Here is a 25,888-nt window from a genome sequence, read left to right on the forward strand (position 1 = left end):
TGGAAGGACTGATGCTGAAGCTAACACTCCAATACTATGGCCACCTGATGGGAAGAGCTGACTCACTGGAAAAGACCCTGATGCTGGGAAACACGGAAGGTAGGAGGAGACGGGGACGACAGAAGATGAGATGGTTGGATGGCATCACTGACTCTATGGACATGAGTTTGAGCAAGCTCTGGGAGTGGTGAAGGACAGGGAAGCCTGGCGTGCTGCAGTACATGGGGTGGCAAAAAGAGTGGGACTCGACTGACCAAACTGAACTGAACTGAGTGGTACAGAACCTGCCTGCCCATGCACAAGACCTAAGAGATGTGGGTTTGATCCCTGGGTTGGGAAGATCCCCTGGAGAAGGAACTGGCAAACCGACTCCAGTATTCTTGCCTGGAGGATCACATGGACAGAGGAGCCTGGCCAGCTACAGTTCATAAGGCGGCAAAGAGTCAGCTGGCTGAAGGGACTTAGCACACAGGCACATAGACAATTACCAATGTTGCAACAGTTTCAGGTGAACAGTGAAGCAACTCAGCCACACCTATACACGAATTCTCCCCCAAACTCTCCTCCCATCCAGGCTGCCACTTAACAGTGAGCAGAGTTCCCTGTGTTATACTGCAGGTCCTTGTTAAGTTTTCCACTTTAAATACAGCAGTGTCACAGTATCTTTGAGTCAAACAACAAAACGCAAATTTTAACATACTAGCTAATCATGTTAGTTGGAGAAGGAAATGGCAACCCACTCCAGTATACTTGCCCGGAGAATCCCATGGACAGAGGAGCCTGGTGGGCTACAGTCCATGGGATTGCGCAGAGCCGGACACGATTGAGCAACTAACACAATCATATTAGTTTACAAGGTCGCCTGGCTCTCACCAAAATTTCCATCTATTCCCCCACCCCCATCACCATAAAATTTCAGCATCTCCAGGTTAGCATTTCTAACAGTTGACCGGGAGAACAAGCTGCCTTCTACATAAAAATAAACATTTAAAACTTGTGATAAGAAAGTAACTCCGAAGACCAAAAGGGGGAAAAAAAAAAAAAGAGCTGTTTGGGAATGGTAAATCCTCCTTCAAGGCTACGCAGGAGAGAAGTCCCAGACGCCGGTCAGGAGGATTTGCAGCCCCGGTGGCCGTCCGGGCTGCTGCTGCTAAGTCACTTTAGTCGTGTCCGACTCTGTGCGACCTCATAGACGGCAGCCCACCAGGCTCCCCCGTCCCTGGGATTCTCCAGGCAAGAACCCTGGAGTAGGTTGCCATTTCCTTCTCCAATGCATGAAAGTGAAAAGTGGAAGTGAAGTCGCTCAGTCGTGTCTGACTCTTAGCGACCCCATGAACTGCAGCCTACTAGGACCCTCCAATCCATGGGATTTTCCAGGCAAGAGTACTGGAGTGGGGTGCCATTGCCGTCCCGGTAGCCCGCGGCTAAGCGCACACTGCGCAGGTGCGAGCCCCGCTGTTCCCGCGGAGCGCGGGCAGCCGCGGCCGGAAGCTGTCTTTCGGTGGGCGGTCGCCGGCGGGGAATGGAGAAGCGGGGGGTGGAGCCTGAGGAGGCAGGCGGCGGCAACGAGGAAGCGGACGAGACTCGGGCCATGGAGCGGGCGGAGGCGGGGGCGCCCGGCGGCTGGCCCGGGGCGCTGGAGCCTGACGAGCTCGACGACCTCCCTTGGTGTAAATGAGCAGGCGGGGCGGGGCGACGAGGGCGGGCGCCCCGGGCGGCGGCGGCGGCTGCCGCCGTTGGAGAGCGACCGTCCCCTTCCTGCCCGCGTCCCGCCGTCTTCCCGGCTCCGCCGAGAGAGCGGCCCATCGCCGCCTGGTGTTCTGAGGCCAAGGTCCCCGAGAGGGGCGGCTTGGCCCAGAAGGGGAAGGTCGGGCGCGTCCAGTGGGGTAATGGAGGCTGCGCTCGTCTCCCTTCAAACAGCCCCGCGAAAGCGGAAGGGGCCTCGGGTGTCTCAGGGTTGCGGAAGCGGGAACCTTGTCGCCCACTTGGCAGAGGTTGCGGCCCGGCCTCAGCGGAAGGGACCGCCCGGCTCGGAACCGAACCCGGCCGGGTCTGCAAGTGGCCGCCTCTGCTGACCCGCTTCCAGCCTCGGGGCCCAGCCTCCGTGGTTTGGGGCCAAGGCTCTCTCCTTCCCAGCCTTCCCGCCCTTCGTTTTTAAAAAGGTTTAAAATTTTTAAATACTTTTAGGTTTACAGAGAGATGCACAAATAACTTTTACCGACTTTAATGTCTTACGTCACCGTGATACATTTGTTAAAGTAAGGTTGGCATAGTAATTAATACTCTTAACGGAAGGACAAGCTTTATTCAGATTTTACCAGGGTTGATTTTTTTTTCCATTTAATTTGTTTCTGTTCCAAACTCCAAACCAGGATACCACATGGCATTTTAGCCTGCCACGTTTTTAACTGCTGTTAATAGCTGAAATCTGTCTTATTCCTCTGCCCCCTCCACCAAGATGTGAACTACTTTTTAAAATTCAGGAAATATTTACTCATTTAGCAAGTATTTAAATATTTAAATAGCAAATATTTAAATTTAGCAAGTATTTGTTGGTAGTCTAGGTATCGGCTATTCAGCATTGAACCAAATAATCCTGATCTCATGGGAGCTAAATATAGTCCACTGGGACCCAGAGATTCTGTCTTCTGTTTTGTGTTTCAGGTTATTTTTTTAAGGACACGCCACTTAGAATAATTTTTTGTTGTTTAGACCCTAAGTCACGTCTGACTCTTTTATGACTGCATGGAATGGACTGTAGCCCACCGGGCTCCTCTGTCCATGGAATTCTCCAGTCAAGAATACTGGAGTGGGTTGCCATTTACTCCTCCAGGGGATCTTTCCCACCCGGGGTTTGATCCATGTCTCCTGCTGCTGCTGCTAAGTCACTTTAGTCTCCTGCATTGGCAGGTTAAATCTTACAAGGAGCCACCAGGGAAGGATAATTTTTAAGTTGGTTGGAAGATTTGTGTTTATAAACTTTTCAGCCCTTTCCAACTTACTGTAAATTTTCCTATAAACTTCAAAGTCCTAGGATTAACTCTTGCATCTTCTGTTATTGATAAAACGTTTTTTCCCTTAAAATTTATTACTATCCTGAGAAAAATGCAATACACAAAGAACTAGTAAACAGGACTGAGGACTCTATTGTGGGTGGAGTTTCTCTCATATCCTTGTAAGTTTTAGATTCTTTGACACATGTGATAAATCCAGGAAAAAAAACTTAAAAATCACTCTATATTCTTTCTTGGTTGCCATGTTTTAAGGGAATGGCAGTTGCTCAGAGACGATAAACAAGCTGAATGTGTTTTTTTCATTTGGTTGCTTATTGTGCCACAGTACATGATGAGCTGGAACCAGCAGGAAGTTCTTCATGTAGAGTCATAGTACACGTGGATCTGGATTGCTTTTACGCACAAGTAGAAATGATCTCCAATCCAGAACTAAAGGACAAACCTTTAGGTAATTCTGGACTTTGATACTATTTTCATTGTATGATATGATTTGTTATTATTTATTCTGATTTATTAATCATATTAATGTTGGAAGCAGTTCTGTGATGCTTCATAGACAGTAATCTTTGTTTCACTACTGGATGTAAACTTTATGAGCCTCATTTTCTAAATGGCAAATGTGAGAGAAGTAGTATAATTAATCAAATAGGAAGACCACAATAAACTTCTAGTCTTTTTCTCAATGTTTGAAATTTTACAGCCATTTTATCTCAAGAATAACCTTTAAAAAATTTTAATAGGCATTTTCAACTATTCTCCCACTTTTGAAATTAACTATTGAATTGTGTAACAAAATATTTGGATTTTGTGTGACAAAATAATTGGATTTTGAACAACCCAAAATATTAAGGCATGCATAGTACAAGCTTTTCATGAAAACATAAGTATGTTTTAAAATAAAAGGCAAAGACATTTTACATTGGGGAGTTAGTATTGTGTTGGCTTATTTTAATATTTTATTTTTACATTAGAAAAGTAAATTTCTAAAATTTTATGCATGTAGTAAGGATTTATCTTTGAGTAAAAGCATGCTGGGAGGGATTGGGGGCAGGAGGAGAGGGGACGACAGAGGATGAGATGGCTGGATGGCATCACTGACTCAATGCACATGAGTTTGGGTGAACTCCGGGAGTTGGTGATGGACAGGGAGGCCTGGCGTGCTGCGATTCGTGGGGTCGAAAAGAGTCGGACACGACTGAGCAACTGAACTGAACTAAACTGAAAAGCATAAACAGCAGTTTTGGTCACTTGCTGCTACCCCCTGGTGTCTACTTTGGTTTTGATAAAGCCCAATTCAGCTCAGCTTAGTTTACTAAGGAACAGGATGACTGATGAGTACATTTTGGCTTTCTAAGGTCTAGGGTCTTTAAAATTTCCTAAAGATGTCAAGGAGTTAGGATTAGGGAACCTGAATTTTCTTCATTAGGCATTTCTAATTAGTAGCATTGTAAGATGTTGTGTAAGTAATTAAGATGCCAGCTTCCCTGTTGGCTCAGTGGTAAAGAATCCACTGCCTGCCAATGTGGGAGAAGTGGATTTGATCCCTGGGTCTGGAAGATCCCTGGAGAAGGAAATGGCTACCACTCCCAATATTCTTGCCTGGGAAATCCCACGGACAGAGAAATCTGGTGGGCTATAGGCCACAGGGTCCTAAAAGAGGTGGACAGGACTTAATGACTAAACAACAACAACGACAATATTTGCTAATACAAATGAAAGCCTATGTTGTTTTCTCCTAGAAACTGTCAGCATAATATTCCTTATTTCCTGGTAATTATTCATTACTGCATTTTAATTTGTTTAGTCGATAAGTCATATCCGACTCTTTTGTGACCTCATGGACTGTAGCCTGCCAGGCTTCTCTGTCCATGGGATTCAACAGGCCAGAAGACTGGAGTAGGTTGCCTTTTTCAGGAGATCTTCCCAACCCAGGGATCGAGCGCCAGTCTCCTGCATTGGAGGTGGATTCTTCACTGCTGAGCCACCATTAACAAATATATGACTACTTAACTTGGGCTGGTGACACAATGGTGAGTCCGTATAATCCTGCCTTAAAAGACTGATTTTTTAGTTAAGGAAGTGACTAATCTGATTTTTTAATATAGTTTACTGATGAATCATGATTTATTACTTTTGACCCCGTGATTCTGTTTTGGGGCATCATCTGACATATCAAAAATAAGTGAAATGTTTCTTTTCCTGTTTATAATATGAGAATTTTAGGAAAAAAGCAAACAGTTTTAGCAATTATAAGTCACTGGTAAATTAGAAATTTTAAGCAGTGTGTAGATGATCATAATTTAATCTTTTTGATATGGAGGGGGCTCATAATGCCACTTCACTGTCTAATCTTTTCTGTAGGTTACTGTGAAGAAAAGTTCAGTCATTAGAACATTTACTGGGGGAGATTACTAATAACTTTGTAGGTTGACACTCGGAGAAGGCAATGGCACCCCCGCTCCAGTACTCTTGCCTGGAAAATCCCATGGACGGAGGAGCCTAGTAGGCTGCAGTCCATGGGGTTGCTAAGAGTCGGACACGACTGAGCGACTTCACTTTCACTTTTCACTTTCATGCATTGGAGAAGGAAATGGCAACCCACTCCAGTGTTCTTGCCTGGAGAATCCCAGGGACGGGGGAGCCGTCTATGAGGTCGCACAGAGTTGGACACAACTGAAGCGACTAAGCAGCAGCAGCAGGAGGTTGGCACTTGTAACAGAACATAGCTTTATATTAATTGGGAAGTTATTCAGAAGACAAGTTAGATTTTCTAGTAGTTAATTATAGTCAGTTACTTTCATCCACCTTACTTTTGGTAAAACATGGCCTCAGTTCAGTTCAGTCGCTCAGTCGTGTACGACTCTTTGCGACCCCATGAATCACAGCATGCCAGGCCTCCCTGTCCATCACCAACTCCCAGAGTTCACTCAGAGTCACGTCCATCGAGTCAGTGATGCCATCCAGCCATCTCATCCTCCGTCATCCCCTTCTCCTCTTGCCCCCAATCCCTCCCAGCATCAGAGTCTTTTCCAATGAGTCAACTCTTCTCATGAGGTAGCCAAAGTACTGGAGTTTCAGCTTTAGCATCATTCCTTCCAAAGAAATCCCAGGGCCGATCTCCTTTAGAATGGACTGGTTGGATCTCCTTGCAGTCCAAGGGACTCTCAAGAGTCTTCTCCAATACCACAGTTCAAAAGCATCAATTCTTCAACACTCAGCTTTCTTCACAGTCCAACTCTCACATCCAAACATAACCTAGAGTTATATATAAAGTTATATAGAGTTAATTCAATGTAATTTGTTTTTTTATTGTTTGAAAAAAATCCCGGAAGGACTTTATTTGTATCTTTTTGCTGAAGACTTCATAGAATTGTTGATTTGTGGTAAAAGTGAAAGTGTTATTTGCTCAGTCATATCTGTCTCTTTGTAACTGCATGGACTTTAGCCCGCTAGGCTTCTCTGTCCATGGAATTCTCCAGGCAAGAATACTGGAGTGGGTAGCCATTCTTTTCTCCAGATCATCTTCCCAACCCAGAGTTTGAACCTGGGTCTCCCACATTGCAGGCAGATTCTATGCTATCTGAGCCACCAGGGAAGCCCCTGATTGTTAAATTGTACTTCATAGACCTTTGATGGATGGAGGCTATATTTTTTAACTGAGATAGAGCTTTTTATTCTTATCAAAACATTGTATTATAACTTACAATTATAATATGGAATAAGTAAATTTTAATTTTCAATTTTCTCATAAAATGTTTGTTTTTTATAGGGGTTCAGCAGAAGTATTTGGTGGTTACCTGCAACTATGAAGCTAGGAAACTTGGAGTTAAGAAACTTATGAGTGTCAGAGATGCAAAAGAAAAGTGTCCACAGCTAGTATTAGTTAATGGAGAAGACCTGACTCGCTACAGAGAGATGTCGTACAAGGTTACAGGTACAGATTTTGGGCAATATACTTTCAGCATTAAATTTTATATAGGATGCCTGTTAGCTACATGATTGTTCAGTAAGTGTAAAGTGCATAAGTCAGTTTTCTTATTTGGGGGCTTTCTCATTTAAAAAAAAATTATATGAGAATGACTTAATATATCATGAGTAAATGGTGAAAGAAACGTATAGTTGGAAGGAATTGAACTCAGTCATGGGTGATGTTTATATGAATATGAGAAAATGTAAAAAAATTTTAAAGTGAGAAAATGGAAGAAGATAAACCAAAGAAAACCAGATACTTAAATTTAAATGCAAGCTTGAATGAACTATGAAGAAATATGCTGTACTCTAATGTACTAATGGTAGTTGAGAGACCTCTGTAATGTTTAACATAATTAGAAAACAATTTGTTAGGAACTGTTAGCAAAGATAATGAGTATATTAGATTTTTTTTTTAGATTTTTATGTATTTGAAATATTTCTAATTTGAAATATTTAGATATTTCAGTGTGGATAAACTCCCCCTTACTAAGGTTTGGATTTGAATCTTGCTGTTTTAGTAAATTATAGGAAAAATGAAACCATACGTGTACTGGAATATGGCAAATAGATATCATTTTAAAGTGTGTAAGAATCAGCTTTTTACTTGTTTGCTAGTATTTTTTATTTGTTCTTTTGTTATTTGTAGCAGTTTTTAGCTGAAAGGGTTAAATATACTATCCCAGAGCTCTTACAAATTAATAAGAGGAAACAAACTTAAGCAAAATGGACAAAGGATATGAATAGGCAGTTGACAAAAAGCAAACTGGACAATGTGAAAATGGAATGCTTAAATTCATTCCTAAAAATAAGAATGTGAGAAAAAGTAGAAACAAAGAATTACAGTCTTAAAAAAAGCAATCTAGAAGCATCTTTTGAAATTAAAGATACATACTGTGTTCTTTAACCCAAAAATATAACTGCTAGGGATTTATCAAATAGAAATAAAATGATAACACATATGTACAAAAATGTCTCATAGCATGATTCATAATTGCTAAAAATATGGAATGAAAACATGTTCATCAGGATGAAAATGGCTAAATGAATTTAAGACTTCTCTATAATGGAATATTACATGGCCATTAAAAATAGCTCATTGGTATCATTTCATTTGATTCATAGAGGTATGCCTTGTTGAGTGGGTAAAAAGCAAGATGCAAAAACCTGTATCAGGTTTTTCCATATGTGTAAAACAGTGACCCAAACACCTTCCCCCACATATGTGTATGTGTCTATGTACGCTTAGGAAGAGAAAGAAGAGAGGGTTTGTACTAGGTATTACTGGGTAACTTCTGGAGGGGCAGCTAAGCTAAGTCACTTCAGTTGTGTCCGACTGTGCGACCCCATAGATGGCAGCCCACCAGGCTCCCCCATCCCTGGGATTCTCCAGGCAAGAACACTGGAGTGGGTTGCCATTTCCTTCTCCCTGGAGGGGCAGGGTGGTGCTGAAACAGGGGGATGAGGGAAGAAGGGATAGCCAAGCAAAAAAGACAAGACTGTGCTCCCAAAATACCACTTGTGTATCTGTGCACAATTGTATGTATATATCTGAATATTCAGAAAATACTTTTTTATGTACATAGAAGAGATGATGTAATACATACACTTGTACATCTTTGTTTTTGGTGATCTTTCACATCATCCATATAGCTCTTTCTCATTCTTTTTAATGCCTGCACAATATTCTATTTTGTCCCAAACTTATTTAACCATTCCTTTACTGATTTGAAGACAGTATGTCTCATTTTACACCTGTTGTCCGTATGTAATCATTAATTGCATCTCCTTTAATTCAAAAGATATCTCATTTTGGATGATAAATTATGTAGTTTCTCTTATGCTGCTGCTGCTGCTAAGTCGCTTCAGTCATGTCCAACTCTGTGCAACCCCAGAGATGGCAGCCTACCAGGCTCCCCCGTCCCTGGGATTGTCCAGGCAAGAACTCTGGAGTGGGTTGCCATTTCCTTCTCCAAGTTACTCTTATAGTGAGGGGTTATTAGGCTCTTACCAACTTTTTGCTCCTAAAAAATATCAATATGTGCTTCAGTAGACATTTTCATATGGAAATTTTCATATACTTTGGTGAAGATATCCTTAGGTTTCGTGAAGATAACCTAAGTTCCTAAAGGGTAACTGCTTGATCGAAGATAATTTGCGTTAGGAAGTTTGAATACTGCTATGTGGTGTACTTCAGGTTTTCCTAGCACGTTGCTAGTATGTATGAGAGTATTAGATATTCATAAAGATTTTGCCTGATAGTCGAAAAAAATAGTAAATCATTGTTTTGATTTGCATTTCTCTATGAGAAGTTTGAGCATTTTTTTTGGTGTACTTTTGGTCATTTATATACATGTTTTGTCTTTTTTGCTTTATAATGTCAGACTCATCGGTCTAAATGATTTCTGTACCACTGCAGCTCTTCACAGTGAAAAGTATACTAGAAAATCAATGCATAAATCTCAGTTTTTACACTGATTCTTAATTTATAAATTAGTATCTTGAAAGAATTAAAAATGCACTAATATAATAACAAGAAATATTCTAAGCATGATTTATACATTGATAAAAAGTTATTTTGTTGATTTTTTTCATGATATTTTTAGAGTTGAAATAGGAATGTAGCCTAATAGTCCTATACTGAATTTATCTCAGACCTATGTATGACATATAACCTTATTTACTTCATACCTTTATTCTACAGTATTCCATTTTTTTTCTCTAATTACAAACTCCTTTCTTTGGCCTTGTGTAATCATAAGGTTTAATAAATGCATCTTGTTTATGAAATTGACATATTGACAGCAAAAAAGATTAACTTCACAAATGGATAAGTGATTTATTCCTGTGACCTGGTAATAGAAATAATATAATCAATCCATGTTCAGCAGTTACCAGCTTTGTACATGATTCTGTATTTAACTTGCTTTTCTGCTTGGTAGTTAAAATTTGTCCTTTATTTTTCTTATTGTAGTATTGTTTTGATAAGCTTTTATTTTTTACTTGTTACTGCTAGGCATCAGATATATACTTTTGGGAGAAAAAAGGCAGAAATTGGTGAGGGAAATTCAAAAGAATTCTTTTATATGGGCAGACACATTGTCAGTTTTTCCCTCGGTTTTCTCTCAGTAGGTTGGAAGTGATTTTTGATGGTCACTAGATCATACTGTTTCTTTATTAACTGTTTTACCCTGCTGTTATCAGTGTTAGCACTAATAAAACAGAGCTTTCATATTATAGGACTTTAAGAACATAAGCCTTTTTGTGTAATAAGTGACTAATAAGTTGTTTTCTGCCACCCAGCTGGTATCAGTAGATGATTCAGAGGGAAGTGAAAATTCTTCTTAATGGTTTCAAAGTTAAGTTTTAATCCTAAAAATGAGACCTGATAGTCTTTTTGAACTTATTTCAAATCTTGGTTCAGTTCAATTTAGGAAACATTTGACATAAGGACTGGCATTGCGCTAGAGGCTGGACATACATGTGAGTCACGATCCGTCTCTGTCCTTATGGGATGAGTTGGAGGGTGACTAGTCAAAATATTGCATTGTGGTATATTTTGTATTAAGTAACTTTTCTTTTTGACTTAGTATTCATTGGAAATTTAGGTTTTATTTTGTTTTGCCTTTTTAAAATTCTAGTGAAAAATATAGCTTGAGTATATTATTACTTTACTTTTCTAAGCAAACTCTATGACCTACTGCTTCAAGATCATAATTAACTATTTTCATTGACATTTAATGTACTACAGATAAATTATTGGTATAGGAGATTGTGCTAAATATATTGCTATGAGTATCTGCCCAGGGAATGTTATTTTTGGACTTATTTTATTGGAAAATACTGCTTTTGTGCAGAATATGGCACAGAAAAAAAAAATCCCAGTTAACTGACTTTATTCAAGATATTGTGTAATTGTGAATATACGTACAACCTTTATTTTGTTATTTTTTAAGCATAAAAGAGTTAAATCTATTCTAGTTATAACTTCAGTTACATCTGTGCTCCAGTATTATTTTAATTTAGAGTTGTTGGAAGAATTTAGTCCAGTTGTTGAGAGACTTGGGTTTGATGAAAATTTTATTTTAATTTAGAGTTGTTGGAAGAATTTAGTCCAGTTGTTGAGAGACTTGGGTTTGATGAAAATTTTGTGGATCTAACAGAAATGGTTGAGAAGAGACTCGAGCAGCTTCAAAGTGATGAGCTCTCAGCACTGACTGTGTCGGGTCATGTATACAATAATCAACGTAAGTGGGTTCTTATGCACTCTATTTAGTAAATTAAAGTACCTGCATTTCTCAATGTTCAGTCAGTTCAGTGAGTTGACTGTGTCTTTCGAAAGTTTTATGGCTTTTGTTGCCATAGTTCAGCCATCTAAGGTGATTAAAATTAGATATTGTTATTCCATATTAAACAGGCAGAAAAAGGTATTTTGATGGCCTACAGCTCAGTGCTTTGTGCACTTTTCATTTCTCTGACACAGTCCTGTGTAAACCATTTTTAAGTGTCATACCTCTTTTAGGCCATCCTTAAGTTACAGGAGTTGGCTTCTTGGAGTAATTTTTGGTTTTCCTAAAACCACCTTAAGCAAAATTCTAGGTAGACTAAATTTGCCATTGTTGCCTCTTTGCTTGTTCGCTTCTATTCTCCCAGGGCACCAAGAGCCTCCCACGTTAGCCCTTGTGGGAGTTTATCCTGGCCTACCTACCGTCCTTTGCATGCTCATAGTTAATCAGTTCAAATTCATCTCCTTCACAATTAAAGTGCCAATGACTGATGATATTTCCAGGGCAGTATTGTGTTTGAAAATAAGCTGTAGTCAGCTCCACTGAATATCTCCTTGGGCTGTCAAACATCTAGTGACTGCTGGTGACTTCTAGACCCTACCACGTAGAAGGCAAGCTCCTGTGTTCCTGTATAAGATTTGTCCTGACCTACTTGCTCCTGGGTCTCAGCCCGCCTGTGCTTCCTCTTACTCCCCTTTTCGAGAGCTGATGTGATCAATCTCCAGTCATTCTCCACCTGTCTGATATAAAAGAAGAAAAGAGGTGGAGCTTCAGTTCTCTTTTATAAGCAAATACGAAGCTTTCACGTGTCCTTTGTACTTGTGCTCTTTTGTCACTTACAAGGTCTTGGGTAACAAGAAGGTTCCAGGTGTGTTTCTGTATAATTTTTACAGCAAACTTGGAGTCTACTAGTTAGAACATATTATAGAGACCTAGGTTTTATGGCCTACAAAGTAATTCTTCATGATTCTTTTCTCTTTCGCATAAGATTTTGTTAATTTTTTTTTAACCTACAGAGAAGTTAATGGAACAGTGCAGTGAGAACAGTCATTATGCCCTTCCTTGTAGATACTCCTTTTGTATCATTTTACACATTTGCTTTATCTTACTGTTTATTGATCTGCTGATAGATCATTGAGCATTTGAAAGCAAGTTGTAGACATCATGGCACTTCAGACATAAATACTCCTGAGGATCAGGATATAACTCTAGTGTCATTTTCACGTCTAAGGAAGTTTGTTTCTATATGGCAGTTTCCCTCTACTTTTAATAAAAGATGTCTTAAACTGTATACAAATCCAAAATTGTTTTTAGTAGCACATACCACTAGTGTGAAAACTTTAAATTCAAATCTTTGAATCTGAAATGTTAGCTATATCATTAATGTAACATTTTTACTTTTATGCTTACTTCCCGGTAAACATGAGTAAAAGTTCTGGTAGTGCCAGTAGGAATTTTTTATGAGAGATCAATTTTTGTAATCTGTTAATCATTCAGCACTCTCAGTATCTATTTGCTATCACAGGCCCTTGGAATTCACTTGTGATAGTTATTTTACAGAATTGCTGTGAAGAGCCAAAAGAGATTAGTTAAGTGTGCAGCAGTGTGGTGGTGTTGAGGGGTAGGATTGGATATAGATTAAGCCCTTTATCTTTTAAAAACTCATTTGTTAAAAAACAAATAACGTTTTGATGATGACTTTTAACAACATCGGCTGTTTTCTATAGCTGTAAACCCACGTGACATGTTGCACATCAGACTCCTTGTTGGATCTCAGATTGTGGCCGAGATGCGGGAAGCCATGTACCAACAGCTGGGTCTCACTGGCTGTGCTGGAGTGGCATCTAATAAATTATTGGCAAAATTAGTTTCTGGCGTCTTTAAACCAAATCAACAAACAGTCTTACTACCTGAAAGTTCTCAAGAGCTCATTCATAGTTTGAACCACATAAAGGAAATGCCTGGTAAGACAAATATATTTGAAAAACATATATTGGTTTTACTATATTTCTTTTAAGTTTAAATATTACAGTTATGCATAATTAATTCTTGTAGAGTCTGTGTACTTGGCTCTTGTGTGTGTTAGTTGCTCAGTCAGGTCCAACTCTTTGCAACCCCGTGGAGTCCCACCAGGCTCCTCTGTCCCTGGGATTCTCCAGGCAAGGACACTGGAGTGGGTTGCTATGCCCTTTTCCAAGAGATCTTCCCAACCCAGGGATTGAACCCGTCACTCCTGCACTGCGGGAGCCATCAGGGAAGTGTACTTGGCTCTTGGTGAAAACCAAAAGCCCCCCCCAAAAACCTGACGTTTTCTGGAGAGGATCTATATTAGGAATTTATATATATGAAAGTACTTTTCTAATTTTCCCTGCTTTTATATTGTTTGAATATGATCATGAAAGTTATAACCTGGAAACATATGGTCCTTTATTTTTAGTACCTGGTTCATACTTTAATACTGTACCTCCATCTAGAGAATGGAATTGGTCTTTCACTAACTCTATTTTGGGATTGTATATAAAATATTAGGGCCACAAAGGACCTTCGAAAGCAGCTAGGTCCAGTTTTTATTTTAAAGGTGAGGAAACTGATTTTCTTGAGGGGTTCAATGACCTATTCATATCATTGGGCAAATTTGTATTTCTGAAGATCAAATGCTTACATTTTTATAGACTATCAGTAATATGTGTATTAAAATTCATTTCTGTGGCATTAAATTTTAAGTTTGATCTCAACAAAAATACCAATGGTATCCAAAATTATGGTATCAAAAGATGTGGTTGATATGTTTACAATATTTTAACTAGCTAATTTTAAAGAGCAAAGCTACTGTAACACTACATGCGCCTCTTTTCGCTTTAGGTATTGGCTATAAAACGACCAAACGTCTGGAAGCACTGGGCATCAGTAGTGTGCGTGATCTTCAGACCTTTCCATCCAAGATATTAGAAAAGGAATTAGGAATTTCAGTTGCTCAGCGTATCCAGAAGCTCAGTTTTGGAGAGGATGACTCTCCTGTGACTCCCTCAGGACCACCTCAGGTATGTGACGATGTTACTTATTTTAATGGAGTACTGGTGGTCACATTATTTGAGATAAAGATTTCCAGTTTTACTACTGTATTCTTACCGTTCCAATTTGCTTACTAGGTTAGTACGTGATCGTTTTCCTGTGAGAAGGCTATTATATTAAATTAATAAATATTCTTAAATTGAATCTAAGAATTAGTATTTAAATCTCAAGTTAGCCACTTTGACTATTGCTTAATTTTAATAGCCTGTATTGTATATAGGAGGCAAAATAATTTGTAAAAATATTGTTTTCAGAGTAGTCTAATGATTTAGGAAGTGGAGAAAGTTTATAATCACCCAGGTAACAGTGATTTTTTTTTTTTCCTGTGAGATAATAATATATATATATTATCCCATAGTCATCATAAACCTTTCATGTAGGTAGTATTAACATTTGTTCATACTTTTTCCTCCCTCCCTTACTCCCTTTTCCTCCCATAATTTTTTTTAAGATGAAGATACTGTATTTTAGAAAGGGTAAGTAACTTGCCCAAGATTAAACTGAGATTCAAGTCCTAGGAAATTAAGAGCCTCACTGTAATTACACATTAAAGCTTGGCATTGGTACTAGAGCTTTGTAATTTTCTTGATTTCCAATGCACTTTCTAGTGGAGTACAACTTGCAGATAAAAGATTTAGTATAAAAGTGAGCTAAATGGCTCAAATCAAGCATAAGAGGTAAATAAAGTGTTGATTATTTATTTGACATATACACTGATAATTGGATATGCTTATTTGGGTTTATATTAATACTTATTTGTGCTTCTTTGGTAGTCCTTTAGTGAGGAAGATTCATTTAAAAAATGTTCATCAGAAGTTGAAGCTAAAACTAAGATTGAAGAACTACTTGCTAGTCTTTTGAACAGGTGATTTTTCCGTTTTACCATATCATCTTACAGATTCTGTGTATAGTACATGGAAATACTATATATTTACTATATATGTGTGTGTATATATATATATATATACTATGTATAGTGTATACTTGATGTTCTTTCTTGGAATTTGCAGATTAACTGGAGACTAAACATGTAAAGATCATCTATCTCTGAACCTCCACATTATAAAGTATTACAAAGATAGTGACACATGTCCTTAACTAAATGTAATTCATCTACTTCCACTGGTCTTAATATTAGTAACACTGTGGTTTACTGTGGCTCTTAAGCTGCTGATCATACCTAAGGGAGTTTTGTGGGTATCTCTGGAATCGCTACACTTACAAATTTGTGATGATTGAGGATAGCAAATTGATGGAGAAAGCAGAAGAACCCTTTTATTTCCTGTGCCTCAGACTATAGAGTCAGACGAAGGAATAACTTAATGGGACTCTGTGTGAGCAGTGAGGGTGACTGTGTGTATGCTCAGGGTTACTGGCCTTTAAATACATGAAGAGTGTTAATTGGAATTATGAGTATACAAATAGCATAGCATAAACTAAAAGACATTTTGTTTTCTGATGCTCCTTTGCCGTCATATATCAATTTCTCAATACTCCATAGGAGAGTGTTACTTCCTTTCCTCCCATTTCTTTGATTTCTCAAAATGGGATGTTAGGGGTCTAACAGCTTTGGGTAAGTGTGCTTCCGTAATGATATTAGGATGGCCTCTGTGACTAAAAAAAATCGTTTTTGGATGACTAACTCTCAGAAAACGGATAAAGTGAAATGTCCTTCAACTTTGCTGCCACATGCATTGCAGTTCTCGTGTCTTGAGCAAGGCCATGCAACTCATCATTTGCTGCACGCAGCTGGCTGACTGTATGACGCAGCTTCAGGGATATGACTCAGGCCGAGCCTTTGAGAATGCTGGTGAAACTGGGTCATCTGCTTTGCTTCAGCTAAACAAGACTATTATGAAATGCCAAGCCACTGGAAACAGTTCTAGACAAAGGGAAACCACAAGAATTATACATTTTATAGGTTCCCTTATTTGAAGAATCAACCCAGAAATGAGTCTAGATGCCCTAAACCTATGAAACACTATTAACCGTATCTCCTTATCTTTGCTTAGCATGCCCTCTTCTATACAGTGGCTTCTTATTTCAGTGACTGAGGTATATAATGCCATCTAGCTGGCAAAAAAAAGTATCTGAGTATGCGTGACTGTTCTTGAGCATATGATTGTTAATACGACAGATATGTAAGAGGTATAAAATCATACATTGTTTAATCCTTTCTCCAGGCACTGGCCTTAAGATTCCTTAGAGTTTAACCCCTTTTTTGTATGTCTTAATTAGTTACAGGAGCCAAATTATACTCTTTGAATTGCATATTAACTTAACAGAACAAGTTTAACTGGAAGATGTTTAAACTAGTAACATGTTTATAGGAACCAGTTGAGATATTTTATTATCTTAATAAAACAGCAGTCAAGAAGTTTTGTGATTAAGCAATAAGGAAAAAAATGCTTACTACAAAAATCTAAATATTCTAATTCAGAATCAATTTGATTATGCTTAATACTATTTGTATTTCATGTTTGTGATCTTTTAGTGCATTGGCATACATATAGAAAGGTAAATGTTATTCTTTGATGACATTTATTTTCTGTTAGTGATTAGATTTTCTACTTTTTAAGCAAATTTTCCATGGCATTAAAACTTTTGTTTTCAACAACAAAACCAAGATCATTTGGTGGATCACTTTTTAAGATTCGTGGACGAGTGTTTCCTTTCCTAAATATGTAATTGACCCTTCACGTTATTGTTCTAATATGCCATATAATGATGATATTACTGACTCCCTTGGATATATTTGAGAAGTGCTTTTTGACAAATAATTTCATTAAATATTTGTTTTCTCTTTGTAGTCTTTTTAATGTGTAAAAATTTTGTCATTTTTCATATATTTGCTTCTGTCAGTAAATGATTCTCAGTTTCTTAAATTTCCTGCTGATTTTAACATGTTACTTTTAGTTATGATTTGGATTTGGATAATAAAATGGCTTGTTACAGTTGTATCTTATTTCTGCTTTTTTCCTGATAGCACTCAATTCTGTGTGAGGCCTGAGAGCCTTACATTTAAAATTTCAAGAATTTTATTATGAAGACTTTATGAAATTTACTTGAGCTATTCAGGGACCTTTATTGCCTACTGCCTGATTATCAACTATATTTATAATTGTTACAGTTACTCAGTCTGGCACCTTTAAATAAATGAGGTATAGTCGATAATCCAAAAAAAAAAAAACCAACTTTTTCTAATTCCTTGTTTCCTGTTTCTCTTTATTTTTAGAGTCTGCCAAGATGGAAGGAAGCCACATACAATAAGGTTAATAATCCGTCGGTATTCATCTGAGAAGCACTACAACCGTGAGAGTCGTCAGTGCCCAATTCCATCCCACATAATTCAGAAGTTAGGAGCAGGTAATGGATCATTTAATTGGCATTCTGATCATTTAATTGGCAGGTTGAACTCTTAAAAAAACAAACTTTGAGTTAGAAAAATGATCCAAAAATGGGTAATCCTCACATGGAGTTAGTGAGCTATTAAGTACTTTTTTTCTACAAGAAATTTTCATTAGAAAACTTTTCTTGTTTCAATAGATAATAAAAGTAAATGCCTTGTTGAGAATGCTTCCCAACTCCAAAGAAAACACCAAACTATGATAATTAACTATATGGCATGAGATAATTTCTTTATGAGCATTTAGATTGTTTCCATTTTTTGGCTGTTCTAAAAAACTGGGCTGTGGACATTTGGGTGCAAGTCATCAGGCAGATATATGCTTTTGTTCATCTTAGGTAGATTACAAAGCATGGAATTTCTGGGTTGTATGGTAGTTGAACTCTTAAGAAACTGCCAGATTTTTTTCCAGTAAGTATAACAAGGTAGATATTCAGCAACAGTATAGAGGCTTTCAGTTTTTTTCATATTCTCATTTATGTTTTATACTACCATTTTCTTGACTCATTCTCATGACTATGTAGTAGTCTTTCATTGTTTTTTCTTCTTTTATGGATATTACTTTTGATATCATATATAAAAATTCTTTGCCTAATGAAAAGATTATAAATGTTTCCTATGCTTTTTTTTTTCAGAAATTTTATACTTTTAAGATTTATATTTAAATCCACTTTGAATCAATTTTTATGTGTTGTGTAAAATTAGAGTTTTAGTTTATTCTTTTGCATGTGAGTATCCACTTGTTCCATAGGATTTGTTAACAGACTGTTCTTTCCCTATTAAATTGCCGTGGCATCTTTGTCAAAAACTAACTGACCATAATAAATGTAAGGGTTTCTTTTTTGCCTTTCTTATCCCATTGATCTGTATGTTTATCCTTATTCCAGTTCCACCCTGTCTTGATACTTGTACGTTTTGAAATTAGGTGGTGTAAGTTCTTCAGCTTTGTTCTTTTATGAAGTTGTTTTGGCTATTCATGGTCCTTGGCTTTGTGGAAATATTTTTTTTTTAAAGGAATTTTATTTCTTTGCTTGTTATGAGTTTATTCTGATTTTCTATTCATTTTGAGTCAGTTTTGGTAATTTGTATCTTCTCAGAATGTATGCATTTCATCCAGGTTGTCTAAATTGTTATCATGAATTGTTAATATTCCCTTGTAATTCTTCTCATTTTTATAGGGTCTACAGTGATATCCTCTCTTTCATTCTTGATTTTGATGATTTTTTTTTCCTTTGTTATTCTAGTAAGGTTTATCAGTTTTGTTCATCTTTTCAAAGATTCAACTTTTGGTGTCGTTAATTTCTCAGTTTTCTTTCTACTTTGTATTTCATTTATTTCTACTCTGATCTTTGTTATTTCCTTCTTTCTGCTTGCTTTAGGTTTAATATGCCTTTTCCTCCTGGGTTCTTAAGATGGGCAGCTTACTTTATTTATTTTATATTTACCTGTTTTCTAATAATTCAGGTTTAAAGTTACACATTTCCTTTTAAGCAGTGCTTTCTTTAGCTGTATTCCATAAGTTGTGTTGTGTTTCTTATTCATTAAGCTCAGAATAGTTTCTAATATCTGTTGTGATTTCCTCCTTGACCCCTAAACTTATTTAGAAATTTGCTGTTTAATTTACAAATATTTGATTATGTTTCATATAATTATGTTTCATATAATTATTGTTGATTTCCAATTTGTCTTTATGTTGACCAGAGAAGATACTTTGAGTAATTTCAGTCCTCTTATATTTATTGAGCCTTCTTTTGTTGCCTTGCTTATGGTCTGTCCTGGAGCGTGTTCCAGGATTTGCATTTGAAAAGAAGAGTTGAGCAACACTGTCATACCATTCTACTGAACTAAAATTTGTGGCCTCTTCCTCTAAAATAGCATTTTTTGAATGACAGTTCGTCTGGGTATGTAATTTTTGATTGGTTTCTTTGCATACTTTGAGTATGGTATTCCATTGCTTTGTGTTCCATTATTTTTGATGAAGAGGCAGCTGTTAAATAGTTTAATCAGGAGAGATTCCTGTTACTAGTTTCAATCAAGAAAGCATAACCACACAGAAATTTGAACACTGAAGGTTTCAAAAATTACTAAACTATGATAGGGAATAACTATCAAGATACAAAGATACCCTTAAGAGGTACCCTGGGGCTAAGGAAAAGTAGCCAAGGAAGAGCAGACTTGGAAAGAGAGTCTTCCTCCCCTCCAGGAGAAGATGTGGTTGCAGAACACTGGATGGTGGAGAAATCCTTTGAGTTACCTGGCCCAGAGCTGCTCCGTAGTTACTGGGCCAAGAGAAACCACCCCCTGACCCCCAGAGGAGCTGCAGCTGGTTGGTGGGCACATGGGCAGCCTTGGGATGATGGGAGTTTTCTCCCTGGCAGGGCAGCGCATGAGCTGGGGTACACAGGCGTCTGTGTTGGGAGGGCTTCTGTTGATAGTCCTCCAGGATGTGGGCAAGCTGAGATCAGTAGGTGTTCATACTGAAGAGATCTTCATTTTTCTGCTAGTACAAAGGTGGAGGGCATGGTGCCTGCATAGGAAGAGCTGGAGGAAACAACCCGCATAGGCAGGGCAAGCCTGTTAGGTGGGTGTGTGGAAGGACTCCAGGTGAGCCACAGGCCTGCTGTGTGCAGTGTTTGCGTTGGTGGTGCCATGGGAACACGGTCACCAGGCTTGACTGGGGCTGGGGTTGCTGAGGGACTGGGCCTTCCACTCACATGTGGTGTGGCAGAGCACTAGTAGATATTTCCACACGTATGTACTGTGCACAGACCAGGTTACAGAAGCAAGAAAAAGTAAAAAACAGTATACTGGAACAGGAAGAGAAGCCCCTTTTCTAATGTAGTGATCCTCCAGTTCTCTCCACTGACAAAGCTTAAGGATTATGTTTAATGTAAAAAGAGTTTCAGAGTCTACCCCATTATCACAGCAGGCAGTAAGTGTGATTTGGAGTTGAGAGGCAGTAAATTGTTACCAGGCATTGTCGTAGCCTTGTTCTCCTTTATATGACAAGTCACTTACCTCTTTTAGCAGTTTGACTATATGTGTGTTAGTCCCTCAGTCATGCCTGACTCTTTGTGACTCCATGGACTGAGTCTGCCAGACTTCTCTGTCCATGAAATTCTCCAGGCAAGAATGCTGGAGTGGGTAGCCATTCGCTTCTCCAGTGGTTTTTGTGTTTATCTTACTTGGAATTTATTGAGGTTCTTGATTCTGTAGACTAAATTTTTAAATGAAATTTGGGAAGTTTGGGGCTCTTGTTTCTTCAAATATTCTTTCCTTTTTCTTTCTCTTCCTTCTGAGACTCTCATTGCACATGTGCTTGATATTGTCCTATAGGCGTGTTAGCCGCAGGAAACAGGGATTCAATCCTTGGGTTGGGAAGATACCTGAAAGAGGGTGTGGAAACCCACTTTAGCATTCTTGCCTGGCAAATTCCTTGGACAGAAGAGCCTGGTGGGCTACAGTCCGTGGGGTAATGAGTGGGACAAGACTAAAGTGACTTAGTATGCATGCAGGCACACTGATAGTCCAGTAGTTAAGAATCCATCTGCCATTGCAGGGGACATGGGCTCGATCCCTAGTCTGAGCGGATCCCACATGTCATGAGGCCACTAAGCCCGTGCGCCCCAACTCCTGCATGCCCTAGAGCTGGCGCTCTGCAACAAGAGAAGCCACAGCAGTGAGAAGCCCGGACACCACCACTTGAGAGTAGCTTCCCACAACCAGAGGAAGCCCAAGCACAGCACTGAAGACCCAGTGCACCCGAAAATTTGAAAATGAAATTTAAAAAACTCATGAGAAAAATAATAGCAACTTTGAAGTCTTTGCTAAATCATACTTAAAGTCAGTTTCTATTGACCGGTCTCCCCACCTGAGTATGAATTACACTGCTGTTTTTTTGTATGTATTGTAATATCTTGTTGACGATTGGACATTTTAGATAATGTAAAACTCTCAATTTGGATTTTTTCCCCTGTGGGTGTTTTTTTTTCTTTTCTTTGTTTGTAACTTGTCTGGACTTAAGCTGCATAATCTACCTCTCCTGTGATGGGTTGCCCTGATTTCTCTGCTTAGGTTCTTTTTGAAATTAAAAACATTTATTTTGGCTTCCTAGGAGGTTACCCTGTTGTCTGCATAGTTTGGTTAGAAAATAGTTGGTCAAAAGTTTGCTCAAATACCACAGGCTGGAAGGCTTTCATCTGTACAGGGAGATGTGCTTGGGTTGGAGGGCACTTTTGAGACGTAGGCTCTTTTCAGGACTGCCTCGGCTTTTGTCTTCCACTCCTCCCTCTTGCATCTCCCTGGTATGCTTGTCTATTCTAGGCAGAGACACGTGGCGCGCTTAGGCCTTCTCTGCTCTCAGTCAGCTGTGGTTCTCTCGTTTCCGATCTCCTGGTTGAATGTTATGTCTGGGCCACTGGTCATCACTCACCCTAGCCACAGTTGCTGTCCCAGCTCAAGAGCCACGTGATCTCATTGGTTTCCTGGCCAGTTTGCTCATTTTTCTGGCGTCATTGCCGGTTGCGGGCTCTTGCCCTCTTCCTCCAATCAGGTCAGTCTTTGCTGGCAGCAAAGCTGCTGGCTTTGATGGCCAGCCGCCTCCTGGTGAGACTGCTACCCAGCTGCCCTGTGAGTGGGGGATACAGACGACTCCAGCTGAGAAGCCCGCTGTCCCCGCTTTCGTACCTGAGTTCTGGCAGTTTTTCATAAGTCAGTGCTTCTCAATTTTTTCACCTTTGGTTCATTCCAGAATTTCAAAATGATTATTTTTGACCATTTTGTTCAGTTTTAATTTTATGCGGAGATTTTCCAACCTCTACATTCTCCCACAACTAAAAGTTCAACATTTCAAATCCTCTGGAAAGTTTTATTTGGCATTTGGTGTTAATGTTGAGATGTCCCAGTTCAGTATGTAATGTCACGGTGTCCCAATGATATCTATCTAGGATTTTAATTTCTTAATCTAGGCAATATAAATTAGATTAAGCTCTTAACATTAATTTGTGACATAGTATGTTTATTGTCTTCTTACACATTTTATTTAGGAAATTATGATGTGATGACCCCAATGGTTGATATCATTATGAAACTTTTTCGAAATATGGTGAATGTGAAGGTGCCATTTCATCTTACCCTATTAAGTGTGTGCTTCTGCAACCTTAAATCCCTAAATACTGCGAAGAAAGGGACTATGGATTATTACTTAACACCTTCATTATCAACAACTTCACACGCTGGAAAGCGCAGTTTTGTAAGTACACTGTTACTGGATTTGTCTAGTTAAATTACAAATATAAATTTGTGTTTAACTGATATAATTTAGAGATTTTTTGGGGGATGAGATTTGAATGACTTACTTATATATATTAGTAGTATCTGTCATATTATGGTTACTAGCCTTAGGTATATTGTAGTGTAGTCTAAAAATAAAACATAAGCATCACTGGATAAAAGAGAAAACCTTGATAGAGGTACTCTGTTTTGGAACTGTTAAAACATTTTTTAACAGTATATAGGAATATGATGGTGAGCGCATATGAAAATGTTTTCAAATAACTAGAAATCGAATCTTGTTGTCAATTTATACACAAGCTACCAGCAGTTCCCCCACACCAATGTTTTTGTTCAAGTATTTAAATTTTCTTGGTTTTGAAATTATATTGGATTCTGGTAGCAATATTGATAGAGTATGAATGCTCACTTTATAATTGTAGGAATTAAGAGTATGGTAATAGAGAGGCAGAGGTCAGTCATAATTGCAAATGATTAAAGAAAATGCTATATAGATGGCCATTCTATAACTTTTGTTTACCAAATGTGGGATGCTTTATAAAATAATCTTTTACTAAATTATTTATGCCTACCATTAACTCTTAATTTAAATGTTTTTGTTATTTTCTTTTATTGTTAATATAATTTTAGTAGTATTTTTGATTACATTTAAGCCTATAGTGAGAACAGAATAGTGTTACGGAAATACTGAATTAGTGCCCTCTTCAAAGTACTTTTTTTCAGTGACGCTTTTTATTAACAGAAATTTTGAAAGATGTTTACTTTTTAAAATTAGTCCGTAGAATGAGGATTAAAGGTCTTTAATTCATAGTAGTGTTAGAGGGGTAAACGTAAGTGCAAGTACCTTGTTCACGTCTGGCACACAATAGGCGCTCAGTCAGTGCTCTGGCCCAAATCTCTTCTGCTCTTACTTTTTTGAAATTACTGTTGTGTTAATGTTTCTTGAATTATATTTGACTATCTATACACTTTTTATGGTGCTTAAAACTAGAGGGAGAATTATACACATTAAAATGGAGGATGTTTTAAAATTTTTATTTCAGGTACATATAAAAGAATGTTACATTTTATAAATGATATCGGATTTTTACTGTAGAAGTATTTTTTTTCTTTCTGTTAAATGTTACACTTCAAAGTAGAGAATTTTAGAAAACCAGTCCTTGATCCTATCTGTGCACATACGTGTTTTAGATTGAGTCATTGGTGAGTCATCATTTGCATAGGCCACCATTCTGTTATCCTCACAATTGGAAGTTTGAATACATGATTGTTAAGGTCCTTTCCAGGTCTCCAGATACATACCTACCTTCTGGCTCAGTGCTGTCTAGGAAGGAAGCCCTCTTCCTGGAATAGTGAGCAAAGGTCCACAGAGCAGTGTGACTAATTGTGGTGGATTAATCATTTCTAGTTATTTGGAACTGGCCGGAAGGACTGAAGTTATGGAGCAGGATAGAAGCATGTTGGTCCCATAATAGCTACAGTTAGACTTCAGCAGCATGAATATTTAAAAGATATCAGACACCTAAATTACTCTGTTATCCTTATGTTCTAGAAAATGAAAGACTGTCATATGGAGGATTTTTCTAAAGACAAGGAAACAAATCGGGATTTTCTACCAACTGGAAGGATTGAAAGTACAAGAACTGGGGAGTCTCCACCAGATCCCATAAATTCTTCTAAAGAAAAAGACAGTAATGAATTTCCCGTCTCCTTACTTCCCGAGGATATTGACCAAGAAGTCTTCAAGCAGCTTCCTGTAGATATTCAAGAAGAAATCCTTTCTGGAAAATCCCGAGAAAAAGTTCAAGGAAAAGGAAGTTTGAGTTGTCCATTACGTGCTTCTAGAGGAGTGTTGTCTTTCTTTTCTACGAAACAAAAGCAGGATAGTTCCTTAAATCCTAAAGATCATGTACCCAAAAGCAAACAGGTCTCCTCTGTATCTCCCTGTGAACCAGGAACATCAGGCGGGAGCAGTTCCTCATATGTGTCTAGCCAAAAAGAGTATTCACATTATTTAGACAGTAGCTTAAAAGATGAACGAATGAGTCAAGGACCTAAAGAATCTCAAAGATTCCACTTTTCAAATACAAACCCTGCTGTATCTGTTTTCCATTCATTTCCAAATTTGCAGAGTGAACAACCTTTGTCCAAAAACCGCACCACAGACAGCCATAAGCAACCAGTGGCAACAGTCTCTCGTCATGAAGGACTTAAAGAAAATAGAGAGCAAGAGTCTCCCAATGAGAAAATTACTTTTCCTTCTGACATTGATCCTGAAGTTTTCTATGAACTGCCTGAAGAGGTACAAAAAGAACTGTTGGCTGATTGGAAGAGAACGGGATCAGATTTCCACACTACATAAATGAGCGCGCTCCAAAAAAGGGAAAGACCGTTGTTCCCAGATTAACAGTTTATTAAGCTCTCCTAAATTAAACACTAATACTTTCAATAATGTAGAAATGTAATATGAAATGTTCCAGATAAAGCAAACATAGTTATGGGAAGAAATTCTGGCATAAAGCATAAAAATATAACAGAAATAATGTAAAATATTACCTTCCTCTCATTCCTAACATGTTTTATATTGCTTTTCAATAAAAAGAATATCATGATCAGCATTAGTATATTTTCCATACATCGTGGAAACACTGGGAGGAAGATATATATGACTGTGTATAAAAAATAAGAGTAGCTAAATCATTGCTATGCTAGAGCAAAGAACAGGGCTTTTTCCTATGAAGTACAGAGTTGCTCAAGAAATTTACCTCTTTAGGAAATAGCCATAAAAAATTGCCAGCTAAGCTGCTAAAAATGTATAGGTCTTGGTACTATGTACCATTTGATAAGTT

At 38.1% G+C, this 25,888-nt stretch overlaps 1 protein-coding gene across 9 annotated transcripts; it reads left to right on the plus strand.

Moving 5' to 3' along the window:
- The first annotated feature begins 1,436 nt into the window (after positions 1–1,436).
- POLI (DNA polymerase iota) lies at positions 1,437–25,654 on the plus strand. 9 transcript variants are annotated; one of them, XM_086372426.1, is made up of 10 exons: positions 1,437–1,670; positions 3,340–3,462; positions 6,784–6,948; positions 11,147–11,230; positions 12,997–13,233; positions 14,132–14,310; positions 15,115–15,206; positions 17,577–17,707; positions 22,793–22,998; positions 24,592–25,654. In XM_086372426.1, the coding sequence occupies exons 1-10, from the start codon at positions 1,523–1,525 to the stop codon at positions 25,399–25,401; spliced, it is 2,175 nt and encodes a 724-aa protein (XP_086228552.1). In that variant the 5' UTR covers positions 1,437–1,522; the 3' UTR covers positions 25,402–25,654. The 9 variants fall into 9 exon arrangements, with proteins under 9 accessions (XP_086228552.1, XP_086228551.1, XP_086228553.1 ...); XM_086372425.1 differs by having other exon boundaries at positions 1,441–1,670; positions 11,078–11,230; XM_086372428.1 differs by having other exon boundaries at positions 1,555–2,162; positions 11,078–11,230.
- Positions 25,655–25,888: the final 234 nt, after the last annotated feature.

Source organism: Bos grunniens, chromosome 24, assembly GCF_055505025.1.
Source record: "Bos grunniens cultivar Pamir isolate PY7600 chromosome 24, Bosgru_T2T1.0, whole genome shotgun sequence".
NCBI classification, from domain to species: domain Eukaryota; kingdom Metazoa; phylum Chordata; class Mammalia; order Artiodactyla; family Bovidae; genus Bos; species Bos grunniens.

What these genes read in the sequence shown, in the direction of transcription:
- POLI (XM_086372425.1), top strand. Translation starts at nt 1,523, where the DNA reads ATGGAGAAGCGGGGGGTGGAGCCTGAGGAGGCAGGCGGCGGCAACGAG. An exon ending in CTCCCTCAGGACCACCTCAG is followed by an intron (nt 14,311 to 15,114) that starts GTATGTGACGAT and finishes CTTCTTTGGTAG; the next exon opens with TCCTTTAGTGAGGAAGATTC. An exon ending in AATTCAGAAGTTAGGAGCAG is followed by an intron (nt 17,708 to 22,792) that starts GTAATGGATCAT and finishes CATTTTATTTAG; the next exon opens with GAAATTATGATGTGATGACC.